Below are 18,649 nucleotides of genomic sequence, written 5' to 3'. Positions count from 1 at the left end.
GAATGCCTTGAATAATGTGGTTTGCAAATATCTCAGGCCTTGATAACCTTGCCCTTCTTGAAGTTATGTAAGCCCTGTTCAAAGCTGCCCCAGTTGATGAATGTCACTACATCTTGTGGTAATTAATTAAGAACATAAGGAGAACCTGCTGATCAAGATAGCTTATCACCAAAGTCCACCTGTGACAAAATATGTGAGCTGTATGAAGTACCTCCTTTTTTTACTTCAATTGATGCCACTTGCCAGCTTATAATATTATGAAAAGGGGAGGAAAATGTCTCATCACAGGGGCCAAGGTCCCTTTGTGGTCCTCCCCATAAAATATTTGAGGGGGCCGTCACCCCCAAGTTGATAGGCATTGCCATTCAAATGGTACATATGCACTGTGTCATGTGATTGATTGTGTGGGGTAGGGCTTACCTGGCCCTCCCCCAGTATTTTACACAAGTTGGCACCCCTGCGTAGAATCAATAGAATTGTAGAGTTGGAAGGGTCATCTAGTCCAACCCCCTGCAATGCAGGAATCTCAGCAAAAGCATCCATGACAGATGGCCATCCGACCTCTGCTTTAAAATCTCCAAGGAAGGAGAGTCCACAACCTCCTGAGGAAGACCATTCCACTGTTGAACAGCTCTTCCTGTCAGAAAGATCTCCCTGATGTTTACTCAGAATCTCCTTTCTTGTAACTTGAAGCCATTGGTTCAAGTCCTACCCTCCAGAGCAGGAGAAAACAAGCATGTTCCGTCTTCCATGTGACAGCCGTTGAGATATTTGAAGATGGTTATCATAGCTCCTCTCAGTTTCCTCTTTTCCCGGCAAAACATACGCAGCTTCTTCAACCGTTCTTCATAAGACTTTGATATCAGACCCTTGATCATCTTGGTCACCCTCTTCTCTGCACACATTCCAGCTTGTTCACATCCTTCTTAAATTGTGGTGCAAGAACTGGACACGGTATTTCACCAAGACCACCAAGTTTCACCAAGACAACCAAGTGTGGTCTCACTCAGAATAGAGTGGTACAGTGTTACCTCGGGTTAAGTACTTAATTTGTTCCGGAGGTCCGTTCTTAACCTGAAACTGTTCTTAACCTGATGCACCACTTTAGCTATGGGGCCTTCTGCTGCTGCCACGCTGCCGGAACCCGATTTCTGTTCTCATCCTGAAGCAAAGTTCTTAACCTGAAGCACTATTTCTGGGTTAGCGGAGTCTGTAACCTGAAGCGTATGTAACCTGAAGTGTATGTTACCTGAGGTACCACTGTACTTTTACTCCCTCTGATCTGGAAACTTTATGCAGTCTAGAATAGCATCAGCTTTTTTTTTTTTGCTGCGGCTGCACTAACTCATGTTCAGCTTATGGTCTACTAAAACCCCTCGATCCCTTTCGCAGGTGTCCCCCATCATGCAGCTGGTTCTTCCTGCCTAAGTGCAGAAACTTACCGTCTTTTTCGCTCTATAAGATGCACCAGACCATAAGACACACCTAGTTTTTGGAGGAGGAAAACAAGAATAATAATATTCTGAATCCCAGAAGCCAGAACAGCAAGAGGGATCTGGCTTATGGGATAGCCTCTTGTTGTTCTGGCTTCTGGGATAGCCGGGCGAAGCCTCTTCAGGGCAGCGGGATGAAGGCTCCCCCAAGAGCTGCGCTCCCTTTAAAGAGCGTGCGGAGCGTGTGTGCGGCTCTTGGGGGCTTTTCCCCGAGGAGGGAGGAGGGCAGCCCTTCTCCCTCTTTGGGGAAAAGCCCCCAAGAGCCGCACACACGCTTCATGCACTCTTTAAAGGGAGCGCTGAGCAGAGCCTCCCGCTTGCATTCGCTCCATAAGACGCACACATATTTCCCCTTACTTTTTAGGAGGGGAAAAGTGCGTCTTATAGAGCGAAAAATACGGTACATTTTGTTGATTCAAGCCAACAAAGCCAGCGAAGTTCAGAGGAATTGGCCACCCTCCAGGTGCCCGGCTTGAATCCTTGTTGACCTCCTGTCTGCGACTCCCGGCAAGACCAGGGGAGGTCTTCAATCGGCGATCCTCCTCTAACGTGAGAAGAACACACCATTTCTCCCCCTCCCATTCCCAGGGAGGGGAAAGAGACAGACAGAAATATATTACATGCCTTTATTCCTGTCTTTCCAGCAGTACAGAGAAATCATGTCTGCTACTCTCTCATCCCAACTGCAGAGAGAGAAAAACTCCACCCATGTACTTCCAGTACAGGGTCATGTGCCACTCTGAGCTAACATCCGGCGCTCAGTGCACAGAATAGACCGTCCCTGGTTCCCACGGTACAGTCCCATAACATCAACATCCTGTTTTCCATTCCAGCCACCTGAAGCTCGCTTCTGCATTGCTCCTTTTTCGTAACACATTTGTCCCTATTGAAATTCATTTTGTTAGCTTGGGTCCAGTTCTCCAATCTGTGAAGGGCATTTTGAATCTCGATTCTGTCTTCTGGGGCATCAGCTACCCCTCCCAGGTTGGTGGCATCTGCAAATTTGATGAGCATCCCCTCAATTCCTTCATCCAAGTCACCCCATCTGATTTTGTATTCATCAATCATATTCACTGTTTTTCTAAACAAAAAAAACCCTCAAATGTCATAGCCATTCGTAGGAGAGGAGTGCTCCAGCCCTTGATCATTTGGCTTGCCCTTTCTTTTCTCGCTCTGCGATATTGTTCATGAAATGGAGCAAGCTGAATGCAGTATTTCAAGAGTAGTTGCACCATAGACTGTGTTGTGATGGAGCAGGAATGAAGCCCTTTCTCTTATTTCACAGCAAGCACAACAATGTCATTTCCTGGGGTGCTATTTGCCAATTGTCTGTGTGCCAAACACATAAGCCTTTCCTGGAAAGGGATCTAGCAGATAAGCCAAGCAGCGAAAGGTAGCCAGCTCAAAGAAGAAAATACTAGAGCATGCAGTACAGTGGTACCTCGGGTTACATATGCTTCAGGTTACAGACTCCACTAACCCAGAAATATTACCTCAGGTTAAGAACTTTGCTTCAGGATGAGAACAGAAAGCATGCTCCAGCGGCACGGCAGCAGCAGGAGGCCCCATTAGCTAAAGTGGTGCTTCAGGTTAAGAACAGTTTCAGGTTAAGAACAGATCTCCGGAACGAATTAAGTACTTAACCTGAGGTACCACTGTACCTGCAAAAATGAACGACGACTAGACCTCAGCACAGCAAAATTGCACGGTCACTGAAACCTGCCAGCACTGCTCATGTAGCTGGTCTTCTCTAAAAGGCTGGAGCCTGCATATTTCAGTGGAATCCAAATTGCTGCTCACATGTCAGAAAAAGGGAGCACAACCCAGTGGCCTAATCCTTATACAACCCAGGTAGCAGTGTGTTGCCAATACTGGACACGGTCCTGAATATGTAAAGGTAAAGGTACCCCTGACCATTAGGTCCAGTTGTGGACGACTCTGGGGTTGTGCGCTCATCTCGCTCTATAGGCCGAAGGAGCCGGTGTTTGTCTGCAGACAGTTTTTCCGGGTCATGTGGTCAGCATGACTAAGCCGCTTCTGGCGAACCAGAGCAGTGCACGGAAACGCCATTTACCTTCCCGCCAGAGCGGTACCTATTTATCTACTTGCACTTTGACATGCTTTCAAACTGCTAGGTGGGCAGGAGCTGGGACGGAGCAACGGGAGCTCACCCCGTCGTGGGGATTCGAACTGCTGACCTTCTGATCGGCAAGTCCTAGGCTCTGTGGTTTAACCCACAGCACCACCCGCATCCCCAGAGTTAATGCTATACATGTCCAGAGGTATACACTCTTCGTGACCCCATGGACCAGAGCACGCCAGGCACTCCTGTCTTCCACTGCCTCCCGCAGTTTGGTCAAACTCATGCTGGTAGCTTCAAGAACACTGTCCAACCATCTCATCCTCTGTCGTCCCCTTCTCCTTGTGCCCTCCATCTTTCCCAACATCAGGGTCTTTTCCAGGGAGTCTTCTCTTCTCATGAGGTGGCCAAAGTATTGGAGCCTCAGCTTCACGATCTGTCCTTCCAGTGAGCACTCAGGGCTGATTTCCTTCAGAATGGAGAGGTTTGATCTTCTTGCAGTCCATGGGACTCTCTCCTCCAGCACCATAATTCAAAAGCATCAATTCTTTGGTGATCAGCCTTCTTTATGGTCCAGCTCTCACTTCCATACATCACGACTGGGAAAACCATAGCTTTAGCTATGCGGACCTTTGTTGGCAAGGTGATGTCTCTGCTTTTTAAGATGCTGTCTAGGTTTGTCATTGCTTTTCTCCTAAGAAGCAGGCATCTTTTAATTTTGTGGCTGCTGTCACCATCTGCAGTGATCAAAGTCCTCTAGACTCCGCTATCTCATTGCGCCCTCACAGCTCCACCCATTTAGCCGGATCTGTACTGTTTGTGGCAAGATGGGAGTGAAGGAGATTTAACTCTCCTTGGAGGCCTCAGATTAGTGGTAGAACCTGCTTTGCAATGCAGGTCTAAGGTTCCATCTTTCCTTGGTGCCTCCAGGTAGGGTTTTAAAGACTTCTGTGTGAAAACTTGCAGACTGTAGTCAACAATACTGAGCCAAATAAACCAATGGTCTGATTCGGTGTAAGGCAGTTTTCTGTTTTTATGTAATGTGTAGAAACTACCCCCCTTACTGTATATTTCTATAGGGACAGCTACCTTGAAACATACAGTTTGTCCAAAAGATGCCCTGGAACTCTGATGAGTATAGCTATATGATCCACGTGTTTCCAAATATGTGTTTGTGTAATTCCCACATTTTTTAGGAGTCAACTAAACCACACAGCCTAGGACTTGCCAATCAGAAGGTCAGCGGTTCGAATCCCCACAACGGGGTGAGCTCCTGTTGCTCAGTCCCTGCTCCTGCCAACCTAGCAGTTCTAAAGCACGTCAAAGTGCAAGTAGATAAATAGGGAAGGTAAACGGGAAGGTAAACGGCGTTTCTGTGCACTGCTCTGGTTCACCAGAAGCGGCTTGGTCATGCAGGCCACATGACCCGGAAGCTGTACGCCGGCTCCCTCGGCCAATAAAGCGAGATGAGCGCTGCAACCCCAGAGTTGGTCACGACTGGACCTAATGGTCAGGGGTCCCTTTACCTTTAATGAAGAAGAAGACCTTAAAACGTGTGTTGAGTGTCTTTAAAACTGTGCATTCCAATACCAGCTATCATGACTTAACTACTGTTACTTGAGGATCAAAGCAGCAACCGCATATAAAATGAAACTACTCTTGTGGCAAAACGGCATGTATATGTGGGTTTGACAAGATGGGAGGAAAAAGAAGAGGCAGAACAGGTTAGACTCGCTCTGTCCCGCCCACAGCTTCTTGTATAAAATTCATGTTGACTCAGCAATGTTTTGGAAGTGCTTTGCCCCCTCTGATTCGCTCTTCCTTCTTCCTCTATGTGCACACAACCAGCCTCAGAAAACAAGCTTAGGACTTGCAGCCGGACGCAGCTGAGTGTGTTCCTTTGCACGAGAGCCATCTGCGGATATGTATTCTGTTCTTCCAGGGAAGTGAGCAGAGGTAAGTTGTCGGGGTTTTTTTAAAAAATAAAGTACAAATAACTGGCCAGAAAGCAAGCAGAGAAATGTTTAATGACACATATGCAGAAGCCAAAGCTAGCTGAAGGAGTGAGCCTGCCAGCAACCTCTGGAACATGTCTGTTACTGAAGCTGAAGCGCATTGGTTTCCACTTCCTCTGTCTTTTATGTGTTGAAATGCAGCAAAGCCATAGTCTCTTTCCTGTGTCGAAGATCCATTGGGGGCCCCCCTTGCTTAGAGTAAATTCAAAGGATGTAAGCGTAACTCACTGAAGATGACAAGACAAATAATACGGCACTTCATCCTAGGTGCTGTTAAGAAAAGGAGAGCAGTTTTACTTGGTGGGTTGTCAGGGGAGGAGAACAGATATTCAGAACAAACTAAAAGTTATGTAGATTTAGTTGCAATCTCAACCTGTTTTAATAGCATCGGTGGGTTTGTTTCTCTTCCTTTTCTCATTATAACAATATAAATATTCTAAACATGATCAAACAGGCACCCTTTCTTAAAGCAAAGGGGTTTTTGTTCTCTTTGATGTGGGCAGCTAGCATGTAGGCCCATTTGCACCACCATTTTTAATGTGTCTACTCCAAAGTAAGTTCCACTGAATTCAAAACTCAATAGATCTTACTCCCAGGTAAGTGAGTATGTGATTGCACCCTGAATTGTTTGTAGCTGCAGGAATTTGTGGCGCAGTGCTCAGGAATCTCATTTAGTGGGACTTGTTTACAGCTAAGCATGTGTAAGGTCAACCAAGTTGTTGAAGCATCTTAAAAAGGATGCAATTCTAGGGTGTGGTGTGAAGGTGATGAGACCATCAGCTTGCTATGGCTAAACAGGTCTGGGTCCAGTAAGTGCCTGGATGGCTGACTATCTGGGAATTGCATGTAATCTTCTTGGGTTCCATAACAGAAGAAAGGGGGGTATATACCGTATTTTTTGCACCATAACACTCACTTTTTTTCCTCCTAAAAAGTAAGGGGAAATGTCTGTGCGTGTTATGGAGGGAATGCCTACGGGTGGCATGCCTACGGTTTTTCCTCCTCTAAAAACTACGTGCGTGTTATGGTCGGGTGCGTGTTATAGAGCGAAAAATACGGTAATTATTCTCATGTAGTATATGCAGTTGTTAAAACCAATACATAAAAAACCCATTTCTGGGGCAAACCTCCAACTCATCCCTGAAAATTGCCAATACCAGTTCAACTAGACAGCATAAAAAATTTAAGGCAGTGGTTTCCTAATAATAATAATAATAATAATAATAATAATAATAATAACTAATAACTAATAATAATAATAATTTTATTATTTATATCCCACCCATCTGACTGGGTTTCCCCAGCCACTCTGGGTGGCTCTCAACAGAATGAAAAGCACAATACAGTGGTACCTCGGGTTACATACGCTTCAGGCTAAATATGCTTCAGGTTACAGACTCCGCTAACACAGAAATACTACCTCGGGTTAAGAACTTTGCTTTAGGATGAGAACAGAAATCGTGCAGCGGCAGCGCAGAGGCCCCATTAGCTAAAGTGGTCTTCAGGTTAAGAACAGTTTCAGGTTAAGAACAGACCTCTGGAACGAATTAAGTTCTTAACCTGAGGTACCACTGTAAAACATTAATCATTGAAAACTTCCCTAAACAGGGCTGCCATGTGCTAGCTTGATATCAAACATTCCCATATTTAGCAGGGTGTATTTAAGTGGGCTTAGGTAAATGCACTTAGAATCTTCCCTTTGCTTGGGACTCCACTGTAATTATTATTATTATTATTATCATTATCATTTATTTATTTATATCCCACCTTTTATCAAGAGTTGATTTTATTTATTTTATTTCATAAAACTTATACACTGCTTGAGTGCAAAAACATCAAAGCTATTTTACATAAAAAGTTTCCAGTTGCAGGATTGAATCTAAGTGAGCCCCTGCCTTCTCAAAATCCCCTGTGCGTTAATGTCTGTGGAATAAAAAGTTTGACAATGAATCAATAGATAGATATAGGTTCAAACATAGATCAGCAACCTAAGATTATTAGGACATAAGAACAGTGGAACAGATTCCCATGGAAGGTTGTGGACTCTCCTCTCCTCGGAGGTTTTTAAGCAGAGATTGGATGGCCATCTGCCATGGGTGTTTTTTGAGATTCCCACATTGCAGGGGGTTGGACTAGATGACCCTTGGCGTCCCTTCCAGCTCTACAATTCTATGGTTCTGTGAAAAGCCTGCTGGATCTGGCCAATGGCCCACCTGATCCAGCATCCTGTTCCCACAGTGTCCAACCAGATGTCTGTGGGAATCAGGATTCGAACCCAAGAACAGCCCTCCCCTCCTTAGTTTTCCAACTGCTGGTATTTAGAAGTGTTGCTGTGAAGGCAAAGCATCGCTCTCATGGCTAGTAGCCTTCAAGAGCCCTTTTCACCTCCATGAATTCATCTAAATGTTTTGTAAGGTAAAGGTAAAGGGGACCCCTGACCATTAGTTCCAGTCGTGGCCGATTCTAGGGTTGCGGCACTCATCTTGCTTTACTGAGGTTGAATCCTGACAAGACAGAAGTACTGTTTTTGGGGGACAGGGAGCGGGTTGGTGTGGGGGATTCCCTGGTCTTGAATGGGGTAACTGTGCCCCTGAAGGACCAGGTGCGCAGCCTGGGAGTCATTTTGGACTCACAGCTGTCCATGGAGGCGCAGGTTAACTCTGTGTCCAGGGCAGCTGTCTACCAGCTCCATCTGGTACGCAGGCTGAGACCCTACCTGCCCGCGGACTGTCTCGCCAGAGTGGTGCATGCTCTAGTTATCTCCCGCTTGGACTACTGCAACGCGCTCTACGTGGGGCTACCTTTGAAAGTGACCCGGAAACTGCAATTAATCCAGAATGCGGCAGCTAGACTGGTGACTGGGAGTGGCCGCCGGGACCACATAACACCGGTCCTGAGAGATCTGCATTGGCTCCCAGTACGTTTCCGAGCACAATTCAAAGTGTTGGTGCTGACCTTTAAAGCCCTAAACGGCCTCGGTCCAGTATACCTGAAGGAGCATCTCCACCCCCATCGTTCAGCCCGGACACTGAGATCCAGCGCCGAGGGCCTTCTGGCGGTTCCCTCATTGCGAGAAGTGAGGCTACAGGGAACCAGACAGAGGGCCTTCTCGGTAGTGGTGCCCGCCCTGTGGAACGCCCTCCCATCAGATGTCAAAGAGATAAATAATTACCTGACATTCAGAAGACATATTAAGGCAGCCCTGTTCAGGGAAGTTTTTAATATGTAACGCTGTACTGTTTTTAACACTGATTGGGAGCCGCCCAGAGTGGCTGGGGAAACTCAGCCAGATGGGCGGGGTATAAATAATAAATTATTATTATTATTATTATTATTACTGGCCGAGGGAGCCGGCATACAGCTTCCAGGTCATGTGGCCAGCATGACTAAGCCGCTTCTGGCGAACCAGAGCAGCGCACGGAAACGCCGTTTACCTTCCCGCTGGAGCAGTACCTATTTATCTACTTGCACTTTTGACGTGCTTTCAAACTGCTAGGTTGGCAGGAGCAGGGGCTGAGCAACGGGAGCTCACCCCGTTGCAGGGATTCGAACCGCCGACCTTCTGATCGGCAACTCCTAGGCATTGGTGGGATCGAGTGCCATAGTTTGATCATGTTCTGGGTGAAGAAGGATTTTCTTTTCAGGATTTTCTCGAATCTTCCAATATTCGGCTCAATTGGATGTCCATGAATTCTTGTGTTATGGCATCCTCTCACCAACTTGAGCCAAAAAAATTATCAAATATGTGTGTAGAAATATCTCTCTCAACTAATACTTCATTTGCTGGGTTGAGGTGGGTCAGTTGGAGGGGGAGTGAGAATGTCCCTATTTTCATCTGAGGAACATTGAAGAGTATGCGGTTATGCTTTGTGGAGGAAAGGAAATCTCAGTACCAACTATAGGTCAAGGGAGGTTGATAATATTACCCCAGATAACAGAGGACATCCCATTACTCCCCCATTCTTTTCAAAGCACTTCTATTTTTCTTGCTCACTCACTGTATTTTTCATTTCCCAAATTTACTGTCTTCCTTCCTTCCTTCCTTCCTTCCTTCCTTCCTTCCTTCCTTCCTTCCTTCCCGTGTCTTTCTGTGTTCATTCTTATTTTCTCTTCCACCTTCCATGTTCTTTCTTTTAGTTACAAAAAGTTTGGGGGTGGGTGGAAACGCTCAGAATGAACTCACACTTGAAGTGGCCGTTACGTTTTCTGTGGTCACACCAATTTCCTCACCCACCCACCCCCACTTAGAAATGCTACAGGCACATGTGAGTTTCTGAACCGACAAGGGCGCATGGTTGCAAGCCACAGCCACTTCCCACAAATGAGCATGCTAGCTCAAAGCTCATGTCCTTAGGTAGTGCTGTATAATGTTGCCTGCCACCCCAGTCTCAGAGCGGTGCAAAATTCCAGCAGTTCCAGGCATCTTAACCCAGGATTTGGTTCCCTTCAGAATGAGGAATAGTGGAAGCAGTAGTGTCCTTATGATATATGGTCACACAGTGACTTGCGATCTCGATCACACACAGTCTGTAGTCCGCTGGCAGTAGGAGTACAATATGAGCATGTCTTTAAGTTAACATCTTACATCAAAAACCTGACAGTACCAAACTATCGAAGGCTTTTCACCAAAGCCAGACTAAACGTCTTTCCTTCTGCAGTGTTGGATGGCAGGTTGAGAGGAGTTCCCTACCAGGACAGACTTTGCTCGTGTGCTCAAGACATCGATTCCATAAAACATATTTTGTTGCACTGTGCAAAATATGAGCAAGCCAGGGCTGAACTGATACTACCCTTGCTGGTACCTTTCCCAGGAAAATCAGAGGCTCAGTATGTCAGGTTCCTATTGGAAGACCAGACAAATGCTAGAACATTAGCAGTGGCAAAGTTTTTATCGGTGGTTGCAAGAACCAATGATCCCTATATTCTGAACAAAATGCTTGTTTAACCTGGAGGTAGGCTTTATGAATTGTGTATTGCTTTGTAACGATTTGTTGGGTCTCTGGACCGTAATAAAGATTGATGATGATATATGGTATACCCATGGCATCCTTCTTGATGGCACTGCTCTCCCCAAGGAAGTTCGCCGGGTGCCTTCATTATATACCTTTAGGCGCAAGGCAAAAACGTTCCTTTTTAACCAGACCTTTGGTTGACCTGATCGACATCCTATACCCTTTTAAAATGTGTTTTTTTGGGGGGGCTATTGGGTTGTTGCTTTTATTTTTATTATGTATTTTGTGGTTTTACATCTTGATTTTGTTCCGTGAACTGCCCTGAGACCCTCAGGTTTAGGGGGGTGAATATAAATTTAATAAATAATAATAATAATAATAGCCACAGCCTTGAATTCCAGCAGCAACCAGGCCTGGTTCTGTCTCCCAGCTGCCCAGCCTGCAGTCTTGTCAGCTTCCAGTTTCCAGGTTTCTAGCTCATTAAGTTTAACTCTTAACTCTAGCCTTTCTCTTTCTAACTACCAGTGAATTGAGAAAGGCCCACCCATTTGAAATCTGGCACAGAGCCACTTCATTTGTTAGCTTAATGGCCCATATTTAGAGGGTCATTACCTCACCAGGAAACAAGTCTTTCTATGCAAGGAATTGAATCCGTGCTGGATCCAGGAATCAGAAGGGGGCTCAGGCATACAGCTGCCCCAACTCATAACAATATTATACTATATTAACTATTAGGAATTATAAAAGAAACACTAGTGCGTTTATAGAAGTGGAAACCACCCTAAGTAATTATTTGCTAGTGCAATGTGTTGGGAGATAAGGCTCTTAAGAGTTTATTCTCTTGTCCTGTGACTCAAGTGACCTGTGTTTACACTTTTATACAAACAGGATCTAACACGGGACAGCGAAAAGCAAAGGTAATAAAAAGGGAGGGACTTCTGTTTAGTTAAGTCTGATATATTACCAGGTAATGGATGAAAAATTGTGCTCAATGCATTTTTGCATTTTTACATGCTGGGTGAAATGGTCTGAAAATTGTCAGTGAACATTTAATGTTCTCCCCTCCATGCGCTGGAGGTCCCACTTGCACATCCTACTCTTCCTGTGAACTATACATGAAAAAAAAAGGGAGGCGGGTGGAGCTGTGGTTTAAACCACTGAGCCTCTTGGGCTTGCCAATCAGAAAGTCGCGGTTTGAATCCCCACAATGCAGTGAGCTCCCATTGCTCGGTCCCTGCTCCTGCCAACCTAGCAGTTTGAAAGCACGTCAAAGTGCAAGTAGATAAATAGGTACTGCTCCGGCGGGAAGGTAAACGGTGTTTTCGTGTGCTGCTCTGGTTCGCCAGAAGCAGCTAAGTCATGCTGGCCACATGACCCGGAAAAACTGTCTGCGGACAAACGCCGTCTCCCTTGGCCAGTAAAGCAAGATGAGTGCCAAAACCCCAGAGTCGTTCGCAACTGGACTTATCTGTCAGAGGTCCTTTACTGAAACTAAATCCTTTGAAGACAGAGGTCCTCTGGCTGGGTCAGGATGGCATGGGGATGAGGGACCAACTCCCTTCTCTTGCGGGGGCCCAATTAGTGCCATTGCCTTCTGTTAAGAGTTTGGGTGTAATCCTTGACGCCTCCCTTTCCATGGAGGCACAGGTTACAGCAACAGCCAAGGCGACATTTTTCCACCTTCACCGCATCAAGCAGTTGGTCCCTTACCTTTCCCGTCCCAACCTGTCCACAATGATCCATGTGACGGTCATCTCCAGGCTTGACTACTGTAATTCGCTCTACGCGGGGCTGCCCTTGAAGCTGTCCCAGAAACTCCAGCGGGTGCAAAATGCTGCAGCGAGGCTCCTCACGGGGTCTCTGCCATGGGAGCATATTCACCCAGTGCTTTTCCAGTTGCACTGGCTCCCGGTGGAGTACAGGGTCAGATTTAAGGTGCTGGTTTTGACCTTTAAAGTCCTTCATGGCCTAGGACCCTCGTACCTACAGGACCGCCTCTCCCGGTATGCCCCACGGAGAGCCTCAAGGTCCATAAATAGCAACACCCTAGTGGTCCCAGGCCCTAAGGAAGTTAGATTGGCTTCAACCAGAGCCAGGGCCTTTTCAACACTGGCTCCGGCCTGGTGGAACGCTCTGCCTCATGAGACCAGGGCCCTGCAGGATCTGATTTCTTTCCGCAGGGCCTGTAAAATGGAGTTGTTCCGCCTGGCCTTTGGCTTGGAATCAGTTTGATTCCCTCCCCCTCTTTCTTTTTTCTTTCTCCTCCTGTGATGAGGCTGCATTTTAATGTTTCAATATTTTAATGTTGTATTTGAATCTTGTTTTTACGTTGTATTCATTCAACTTGTTTTTATTATTGCTTGTTAGCCACCCTGAGCCCGGCCTTGGCTGGGGAGGGCGGGGTATAAATAATAATAATAATTATTATTATTATTATTATTATTATTATTATTATTATTATATTACCTTTAAACATGAAAATACATTGAGTTCAGAGGACAATATTGCAACGACATAGATTAGAACTAAGGAATTAGAATAAGGGAGGGCTTCTAACCACAGTTCCCCTCATCCCTGACCGTTGGCCATGCTGATGGAAATGGGAGTACAGTAACATCTGGGAGGCCACAGATTCCCTAACCGTATAATAGGGGAAGGTATTGTTGCACGCAACCCCAAACTCTGAGTTGTGCAATATGTCAAGGGTTGTAGGCACTTACTAAGCATCTCTGTTTCCTTTTGGGAATGAGGCACAGCGGAGACTGCGGTGTCTTTAGGATATATGGTTTATTTACACATATATACAGCCTGAGCCCACGGTGGAGGAACTCACAGCATCAATACCTCAGAAGGGTCATGCTTCTCCTATAGCTACAGCCTTGCATTCAAACAGACATCAAATATCATTCTGTGCCTATCTGGCTTTGTAGCTTGTTGCTTTCCTTCTAATTCACATCACATCTTACTAATCTCTCTACTCCAAACTCTGGTTTAGAGGGGAGACGTCTCACACCGAGCCCCTTGATCCCTTGTTCTCTTAATGGCCCATCACCCATGCGATCACCTCAAAACAGGAAGGCAGCCCATCTTAATTAGCTGTCAGCACCTGCTGAATCCAGGGATTATAACTGTCTGGCACCCACAAACTCATAACAGTATTAAAGGTAAAATTCTGTGTTTAGCGCTTTTGATCAGGCTGGCTTTATTTTTGATATAATTTCTAGATGTGCTCCATCTTCCCCAGCCCCACTTTTCCGTTCATTGACCTATTTGCAGTTTGAGTTGTCCACTCTATGAAAGGAAGAGATCACGGTGGCCATTTTGTCCAATAAAAGAGACCCCTTCCTTCTTCTGTGCTTCAGCAGCTAACTAAAGACAGGTGGTTGCTAAAAGATGAAGGAGAGCAATGTTGAGATGTGTTTTATTTCTTTCAGATTCAGGTGCAGGGCCGAAATTGGAGACCAAACTATATGGTTGCTTCCTGAAATGCTTCTGCAATCAAAGCGGTGAAGATGGAAAGAAAGAAAAGAGTCATTGCTCCTCGTGGGACACAAGAAAATGCAGAAAGTAGCAAAGCAGCAGATGGAAATTCAGGAGCGCAACTGGATATGTTAGCAAAAGCACACGAGTGCTTTCAGATCTGTGATGTAGAAGGCAAAGGATTCATTGCTCGTTGTGACATGCAGGTAAAGTGTACAATGTGGCTTTGTGGAGCGTTGCGTCATTTAATTGACCAGGCAATCTTTTGCAAATCTAAATTATTTGTTGTTGTCTGACTTTAAGATTTACATTAACTGAAATTCATTTTTATACGAGGAACAATTTGTCATTTCAGAGGCTTCATGGTGAGTTACCTCTTAGTCTGGAAGAGCTGGAGAATGTATTTGATACTTTGGATGCGGATGGGAATGGTTCACTTACTCCAGAGGAATTTTCCACAGGATTTAGTAAGTTCTAAAATGAAAATGGTGCTTCAAAGACCTTTCAGATGATGATAATAATGATTTATTATTTATACCCCGCCCATCTGGCTGGGTTTCTCCAGCCACTCTGAGCAGCTCCCAGCAGAATATTAAAAACACAATAAAACAGCAAACATTAAAAACTTCCCTAAACAGGACTGCCTTCAAATGTCTTCTAAAGTCAAGTAGTTGTTTATTTCCTTGACATCTGGTGGGAAGGCGTTCCACAGGGCGGGCGCCACTAAGTAACCTTGCTTCTTGCAGTGAGGGAAGGCCCTCGGAGCTGGCCCTCAGTGTCCAGGCTGAATGATGGGGGTGGAGATGCTCTTTCAGCTATAACAGGGCCAATGACCTATTAACTGATCTAAATAGCCACACTCAGCTAGTTTGGTGGCCTCGCAGAGCACACCCATTCATTTGTTTAGATTATCCCATCGTGGGTGGTTGGGGGGAGGGGGGAGCTCCTCTCCCTGGCACTTGTCTCACTGCAGTTTACCTGGACGGGACAAGGGCGGGGCAGGGCAGTTGCAATATTGTGACTGTGCACTTGCCAGTTCCAGATTGACTTGGCCAGTTCCGCCTCGGCCTCAATGCTGCTCTGCTCCACTCCTGCCCTATCCAGGTCTGCTGCAGGGATGCTAGTTTCAGGTGAGTGGCTCCACAGCTCTGCCATACTCACCAACGGCTATTGATTTTGTTGTTGTTGTTTAGTCGTTTCCGACTCTTCGTGACCCCCTGCACCGGATCACGCCAGGCACTTCTGTCTTCCACTGCCTCCCGCAGTTTGGTCAAACTCATGCTGGTAGCTTCGAGAACACTGTCCAACCATCTCGTCCTCTGTCCTCCCCTTCTCCTTGTGCCCTCCATCTTTCCCAACATCAGGGTCTTTTCCAGGAAGTCTTCTCTTCTCATGAGGTGGCCAAAGTATTGGAGCCTCAGCTTCAGGATCTGTCCTTCCAGTGAGCACTCAGGGCTGATTTCCTTCAGAATGGATAGGTTTGATTTTCTTGCAGTCCATGGGACTCTCAAGAGTCTCCTCCAGCACCAGAATTCAAAAGCATCAATTGATTTTACCCAATGGAAATTGATTTGATTTTACCCATTGATTTGATTTTTACCCTATTGATTTTACCCAATGGAAATCTGGCCCTACAGATGCTGTTGAAGTACAACTTCCATCATCATCCATCCTTCACCAGACTGCCGGGAACCAATGGGAGTCCAACAATATTCCTCTTGTAGAATCTGGGACACGGGTGGCGCTGTGGTCTAAACCACTGAGCCTCTTGGGCTTGCCGATAAGTAGGTTGGCGGTTCGAATCTCTGCGACGGAGTGAGCTCCCATTGCTCTGTCCCAGCTCCTGCCAACCTAGCAGTTCAAAAGCACGCCCGTGCAAGTAGATAAATAGGTACCACTGTGGCAGGAATGTAAACGGCGTTTCCGTGTGTTCTGGTTTCCGTAACGGTGTCCCGTTGCGCCGGAAGTGGTTTAGTCATGCTGGCCACATGACCCAGAAAGCTGTCTGTGGACAAACACTGGCTCCCTCGACCTGAAAGCGAGATGAGCGCTGCAGCCCCATAGTTGCCTTTGACTGGACTTACCGTCCAGGGATCCTTTACATTTACCTTTACTGTTCCCTTGTAGAACCTAGTTTTGAGAGTTACGTAGTTCATTTTCCAGGCTGTTGTAAATCAATATTTTCAATTCCTTGGAATTATCCTGAGGGCCAAACATTTTATCAGATGAATGTTGGGAGTCAAAGAAACAGTAAAGATGTTTGTAACTTTAAGAACTGTTTCTGTGAGTTCTGGGTGTGAGCTCTGGGCAGATTAGGTACAGCTTGTCATGACTACAAAAGGAGGAAAAGTTGCAGTTTGAATTTTGCCTGCAGAGAGAAAACACCCACAAGTTTTTACACCGGTCTCGTGGTGTCGTAGTTTCTGTCATCTGCCACCAGAGGAAAAACCCCCTCTAAAAACTCTTTTTAATTTGTAGGTCAGTTTTTGTTGGGTCGGACGGCATCTGTTTCCGACACACAAGAATGTGAAACTGAAAATGTGTACCAGTCTGAATGGAAACAAAACAGCCTGGAAAGCAATGAAGAGGAATATCAGTTCTCGAATCTTATGGAGAGGCTTGGCGCTAACAATATCTTAGAAGAGTAAGTGTTGTCAAAAAACAACCGAGAATCACACGGCGCTGTACTTTGAGGGCTGTACCATCTCAGGTTGTGTGTGTAGTATCACCTATCTGCACCTGCAAGATAACTGTGAAAAAGACACAGCACAAAGAGCGACATTCTTTAGGATTTCCACTTGGCAATTTGGACACCAAATCTCTCAGTGCAGCAGAATTGTCTTCAGCCTCCCCAGAGGGCAGGACTGCAGCTAATGAACTTAAGCTACAGGGGCGTTGTTCAGCCCAGGGGCAGAGGTTGTTTTTAGATATGGACGCAAAACACACCAGGCCAGTTATTTAAGAAACAGGTTTTATTAATAGGATGAAGTAATAAAGAACAGAGCAAAGCAAAGGCAGTCACCTTAAGTCCCTTCCTTTGGTTGCTGAAAGCTGCACAGAACAGCACCCAATCTTTGCTTTAAAGCAGGTCGTAATTTCAAGCTATTTGTTTGGGTCCTACCCTCCCGAGCAGGAGAAAATGAGCTTTTTCCATCTTCTATTTTTGCACTTAGTCATTCTGAGACTAGCAGATAAACCTACCAGGTGGCACCACAGGACTCTGATAAAATATGTCAAAAATCTTACCTTCAATTTCTCCTTTTTTCTATTATGTTTTGGATGAGCATAAAAACTCAGGAAGCATCAGGAAGTTTTTTAATGTCTGGTGTTTTAATATGTTCTGTGAGCCACTCAGAGTGGGGAAACCTAGCCAGATGGGCAGGGTATAATAATAATAATAATAATTATTATTATTATTATTATTATTATTCCTTGACCATTCTTTCTTTTATAATTTTATCAAGCTATCATGCCTCTCACAAGGTCAATTATCCAACTTCCATATTGATAGGATACATTGTCCTGATTTTATAATTTCATTGTGGCGGTAAAAACAAAAAAATTTTTTCCTTCCAGTAGCACCTTAAAGACCAACTAAGTTAGTTCTTGGTATGAGCTTTTGTGTGCATGCACACTTCTTCAGATACACTTGAAACAGAAGTTGCCAGATCCTTCTATATAGTGAGAAGGTGGGGAGGGGTATTACTCAGAAGGGTGGTGGGAATGGGTGATTGGCAGATAGCTGTGATGAGCCTGTTGGCGACTCTTAAGGACTGCAATAGGTCTTACAGGAAAAAGCAAGGGGTGAGAAGGTGAAAAATGGCTTTGTCATGTATAATGAGATAAGAATCTTGCATTTAGTAAGAAAGAAGATATCAGTCTGTACCTGTGCAAGTTTCTTGGTGAGGTTGATGGACTTCCATTTCTGTTTCAGTGTATCTGAAGAAGTGTGCATGCACACGAAAGCTCATACCAAGAACTAACTTAGTTGGTCTTTAAGGTGCTACTGGAAGGAAAAAAATTTTTTGTTTTGACTATGGCAGACCAACACGGCTACCTATCTGTAATCGTGGCGGTAAGCATATAATAGGCCTCATGACTACAATAGTGATGTGATTTTTGCTTTGCGATACGCAAATGCTGGAACTTTTGCTGCTACAGGAACCACGCAAGTAACACAGATTCCTTTTTCTTTCTTTCTCCAGCGAGAGTGACATAAAGCAACTATGGTCTCACCTGAGAAAGGATGAGCCACATTTACTGTCTAGTTTTGAAGAGTTCCTGACAAAGGTTTTCTCTCAGCTTCAAGAAGCTGATAATGAAAAGAGTCAATTGGAGTGTGTCCTGAATAGGTTAGTGCTTTTTATGATATCCTAAATGCTTGGGGGGGAAGCAGATAGGAAGTAAACAGCTGGTGCAAAAGCACCCATAGGTTTTATCTTGCCAGGGCTCAGGGTAGCAGTTTGCTTTGAGTAGCACTAAGGTAAGTACTTACTTAAGGTAAGTAAGCACTATGGTGCTGGAGGAGACTCTTTAGAGTCCCATGGACTGCAAGAAGATCAAACCTCTCCATTCTGAAGGAAATCAGCCCTGAGTGCTCACTGGAAGGACAGATCCTGAAGCTGAGGC

At 45.4% G+C, this 18,649-nt stretch overlaps 1 protein-coding gene across 1 annotated transcript in view; it reads left to right on the top strand.

Moving 5' to 3' along the window:
- Positions 1–5,271: 5,271 nt before the first annotated feature.
- Positions 5,272–18,649, top strand: part of CRACR2A (calcium release activated channel regulator 2A) — a 35,987-nt gene continuing 22,609 nt past the window's right edge. Inside the window, exons 1-5 of the mRNA XM_053387792.1 lie at positions 5,272–5,529; positions 13,975–14,226; positions 14,376–14,487; positions 16,499–16,664; positions 18,226–18,372. Coding sequence (XP_053243767.1) covers positions 14,053–14,226; positions 14,376–14,487; positions 16,499–16,664; positions 18,226–18,372 — 599 coding nt within the window. The 5' untranslated portion in view covers positions 5,272–5,529; positions 13,975–14,052. The remainder of the gene's footprint in view (positions 5,530–13,974; positions 14,227–14,375; positions 14,488–16,498; positions 16,665–18,225; positions 18,373–18,649) is intronic.

Source organism: Podarcis raffonei, chromosome 5 (assembly GCF_027172205.1).
Source record: "Podarcis raffonei isolate rPodRaf1 chromosome 5, rPodRaf1.pri, whole genome shotgun sequence".
Classification (NCBI taxonomy): domain Eukaryota; kingdom Metazoa; phylum Chordata; class Lepidosauria; order Squamata; family Lacertidae; genus Podarcis; species Podarcis raffonei.
This window is presented reverse-complemented; position numbering and strand designations above follow the sequence as displayed.